Source organism: Nestor notabilis, unplaced genomic scaffold (assembly GCF_000696875.1).
Source record: "Nestor notabilis isolate BGI_N333 unplaced genomic scaffold, ASM69687v1 scaffold24457, whole genome shotgun sequence".
NCBI lineage: Eukaryota > Metazoa > Chordata > Aves > Psittaciformes > Psittacidae > Nestor > Nestor notabilis.
This window is the reverse complement of record NW_009938170.1, coordinates 1,305-5,737: the sequence shown is the minus strand read 5'-3', so window position 1 is coordinate 5,737 and position 4,433 is coordinate 1,305. Positions and strand designations below refer to the sequence as shown.

Below are 4,433 nucleotides of genomic sequence, written 5' to 3'. Positions count from 1 at the left end.
GCGGAGACCCAGGCCCGCCACCCCTCTCCTCAACTCTCAGCATCCCCATAGCTCCCAGGACACGGGACAGGAGACATGGGGAGATGGTACCTCCAGCCCCACAGGCAGTCATGGGCTGTGGGATGAGGACTCACAGCACAGCCTGTGGGCAGCCAGCCTGGGCACTGATTCAGCCGTAGGCTGAGCTGGATGTGACCAAACCTCAGCCAATCTCATAGCCCCAGGTGGGTCACCTAACCCTGCCACAGTCACCAGCCATGTCCTGCCATGGGGGATAGCCCTGATGCTGGCTGGCTGACCCCAGCTTTCCCCAGCCCTGTCTCTGCTCTCTGCCTGTATTTCAGTTTCCCTTCACCTGACTGTTCTGGGTAAGATATTATAAAGAAACTAACGAATGCAAGGTTATATTTATAATAAGCGCCCAAAATAGAAGAAGAGATGTGCAATCACTCACACATTAAAAAAAGCAATCATCACATTCAAGATTCTATCCTTTCTAAATAGCATCTGCTGTGTGCATCTTCAGGGAAAATCCCACTAAGCAGTACATGGCATTGCAACAGCTATGTCTTGTCATCAAAACTAAGGGGTCAGAGCCCCTGGAAAACCGAAGGGGTTGTGACATGCAGGGAGGAACCCTCAGCTGGAGCAGAAGGGCTCTGAGTCATTGGCAACAGGGACATGAGGTCACCCTGCAGCTTGGGACACAGGGGCTTCCCTTGGTCAGCCCCTTTCCCTCCCACCCCTCCTCTATGGCTCACTGCATGGCATCCCCCCAAGGATGCTGGATAGTGGTTTGGGCACCGTATCCCCCTTTTCACGACACCCTTTATGTCATTTCAACCAGCTGTTTGACAGCCCTGTGCCACATCTGGGCTGAGCTTGTCCTCACGGGATGACGGAGCAGGTCTCGTCCCACCACCCCAGCACAAGCAGCCGGTGGTGGCTCAGCTTCTCAGCACGGTGGGAAGAGAGGGGAAGTCCGGGCGCGAGATGGCGGGTCACGCGATCAGCCCAGCCGAAATCCAGGAATCATCCTGATGACGTGGCCCGGCCGCCCGCCCCAATGCCAAGCTGCTCCAGCTCCCTCCTCCTCCGGCTCCCACCCCTCCTGTTCGCTCCCTGCTGCCTTCCCAAAACCTTCCCTCCTGAAGCAGCATCCCCTTGCGCAGCACCACGGCTGAGTGCTCCCCAGGAATGGGGCTTTCGCTGCGGCATCATCCAGCCAGATGACCAAAGGGCGCCCGTGGGTGATAGCATCGGGGCTTTCCTGCAAGTTATGAGGCCCCATAAGCTTCCCAGGGATTCCCCAGCCCCTGCAGGGCTCCTGGTTGGTGCAGCACCCCCTCAAGGGGGAATCCAGTTGGAGACACCCTCTGGGATCAAGAAGCAGGAGCTGAGCCTGCACTGGACCATGGTGATCCATCCTCAGAACCACCTCCAGCCACCAGCCATGCAGAAACCATCTTGGGGTACTCCTCAGCACAGGGGCACTCGGGGACCACCACTCCCAGTGTAAGCAGGGCCATACCTTGCACAGGTCCTGAAGACCGTACTCCACTGATGAGGTCAGCACCTCCAGTGCCTGCAGGCAAGAGAGACCTTGTGAGCATCAGGTGCAGGGACAGGGACATGCATGGCAGCCCAGGAGACAAGGGCATATGTTTTCCTGCCTCCATGGGAAGAGGCTGCCCCATGGGGGCATATGAAGATGTTCTGCTCTGATGTCCCCATTCCCATCATCCAGGATGTGCACAGTGTCCCAAGGCTGGGGCAGACACGTGTGGCACAAAGTGCTGTGGACACCCATCTGTGCTGGGCTGAGCCCTACCACACTCATTGCAGTGTTAACCAGCTATAAAGTGTCAGACAGAGTGTCCCCTCCACCTTCAAAGCACCCTCTACCCCTGCATCCCCCCTTTGTCCCTCCCATGCCTATGGTCCCTGCTAGCCCCATCCCCACTCACAATGTGGCTGTTGAGGGTGACGCTGTTGGTGTAGAGGAACTCGATGACAGCCAGGAAGACCTCAGGCTGCACGTTGCCCAGGATGAAGGGTCCCTGGGCTGGGACACTGCTGGGGGAGTCCTCGCTGCCCGCTGGCCCCTGGCTGAGCATCCCCCGGAAAGCCTGGCAGCGGCATGCCAGCACACAGCGGTGCGCAAACACCTTCTGCTGCTCCCGGCCCACCACGAACGTCACGTCACTGCATGGAGAGGAGACCATGAGGGATGGAGAGCCTGGGAGCTGGGTCACAGGATGCCCTAGGGCTGGGAGAGGGACTGGCTGGGTACCCATCCCAGCAGGGCAGCCTCTTTAGTTTTAGCCCAGTGGCTTCTCCCAGCAGCAGCAGGATGGGTCTTTGCTTGTGGCTCCTTGCCGCCATCTGAATGGTGGGGTGAGCAAGACAGGTCCTCTGGAAAGCACAGCCAGCCATAGGTGCTGGGCACAGACAGCCCTGGGTGCTGGCACAGAGCAGGGCGGAGAAAGGCCAGGAATAGCTGGAGAAAGTGGCTTTCTCTTTTGGCACAGCAGAGCCGGGGAAGGCCGGCTGTCACTGAGCTCAGCCTCCTTGACTCACGGGAACTGAGTCACAGGCTCATGGATGCAAAGCCTCTGTCATTGCTGCCAGCAGGGCTTGCACTGGCTTGTGGTGCACACTGAGGCACAAGGTCCACCCTGCTGCCCTTGTCCCACATAGCCTCCCAGCACTGTTCCCCTTCCCAGGAAACAGAGGCAAGGTCAGGGGAAAAGGAGCAGGCAAAGGGCAGAGACTCTCTAGCCTGTGTGCATGGTGTGGCCATGGCCCATCCATCCCCTCCTCCTCTCTTCCTCCATCCCAGCAGGGCAACAGAAGACATGCCACCCAAACTCTAGCTGCCACTTGGCCATGCACAAACCCATGGCCCAAACCACATGGTGTCCCACAAGGAGATGGATATGCCCACCAGAAGGAAGGGCACCTGGATTCATCCCACATACCTATTGGGGTACATATGGTGGGGCATGCTGGGCAGTATGAGCTGAGCCTTCCACGATTGCTACTGTAAGAGGGACTGAAATTAACTGTCCATGGTGATGGTCCACTAAAACAAGCAGGAGAAGCAGGCTGTGAGCTGTGGGATGCAGGCTGCAGTTACAGGATGCAAGGTGTGGGATGCAGGATGAAGGTTGCAGTATGCAAAATGAAGGATGCAGCATGCAGAATGAAGGATGCTGTGGGATGCAGGCTGCAGGGGGAAGGATGTGGGATGACAGGTGCAGAGTGCAGATTTCAGGTTGCAAGATGCAGAATAAAGGCTGCAACATGAAGGGTGTGAGATGCAAGATGCAAGTAGCAGGATGTGGGCTGGGAATGACCAGGCACTGGCAGCTGCTTCCCCACTGCCCAGCGCTGTGGCTGGGAAGTTTTCACTGGAATTTCTCTTCTGGGTGGCCAAAACTTTCAGCAGGGATGGGGATTTCCTCAGATAGCACTGGCATTTGTGCCAGGCCTCAGCACAGGACCACACAGCTGCTGCCAGGCAGGACATGCTGTGTAGACGCCGGGTGGCAAAGGCAGCAGCTCTCCATCTCCACTCACTGTTCCAGGAGGAGGTGGCAGGAACGCAAGCACTGCCGGGAGGTGGCAGGAATGCAAGCACTGCCACCTGCCCTCCATGCTGCCGGGAGGCTGGAGATGTCAAAGGGAAGTACTGAAGGAGCCAAGCATGGGTGGTTCTACCCCTGGGGAGCAGGATGGCTACAGCACCCTCACTGCTGGCAAAGGCATTTAGCCTGGGGCATTGCCTTGCCTGCATCATTCCCCAGGACAGAGGGCAGCTGGGCACACTTGGGGACCTTCCCTGCTCCAGAGAGGTGGTGGCTGTCCCAGGGAGATGTACCCAGCAGCCCTGGGCTCCTCCACAAAAGCCATGAGGGCTCCCCATGCTGCCGGGGGTTCCAAACCCCCCCCCACCCAACAAGGCTCAGACCCTGGAAAGCAGCACAGAGGAAGCGCCGGGGGCTTCGGCATGGCTGGGGGGTGTCAGCCCCCCAACCCCTCACCTGAACTGGGGGTTGTTGACCAGGGTGCGGAGGGCAGCGGTGAAGGCGGCCCCTTCACCCTGCAGCAACCGTGCGGAGCAGGGTCCGGCCATGGGCTGCCTTGGGGAGGAGGGCGGAGGAAGGGAGGCGGGAGGAAGGCAGGAGGCAGGCGGGAGGCTGGCCGGCCCGGGGAGCTCGCAGGGAGGAGGCCGCCATACGACATGGCCCATTGCTAGGGAAACCTGGCACGGAGCAGAAGGGCTGCTGGAGAGGCAGGGCCAGGGAGAAAGGGGGGAAGCCTTGAAGAGACTCCATGTGGGTTCCTGCCGAGTGGGATTGGATGACCAGGTCCATGTGGCATCCCCCTGATGTGGCTCGCAGCGTAGTGCCGGCCCCGGCCCCTGCCCC

General features: G+C 59.2%; 1 protein-coding gene across 1 annotated transcript in view; it reads right to left on the bottom strand.

The window, feature by feature from the left end:
- The window catches only part of BTBD19 (BTB (POZ) domain containing 19), a gene marked incomplete at its 3' end in the record, with an annotated part of 6,409 nt that extends 2,271 nt beyond the window's left edge, over window positions 1-4,138 (bottom strand). Inside the window, exons 1-3 of the mRNA XM_010019203.1 lie at window positions 4,047-4,138; window positions 1,968-2,205; window positions 1,532-1,585 (exon numbers count right to left, since the gene is read on the bottom strand). Coding sequence (XP_010017505.1) covers window positions 1,532-1,585; window positions 1,968-2,205; window positions 4,047-4,138 — 384 coding nt within the window. The remainder of the gene's footprint in view (window positions 1-1,531; window positions 1,586-1,967; window positions 2,206-4,046) is intronic.
- Between the last annotated feature and the right edge of the window lie 295 nt (window positions 4,139-4,433).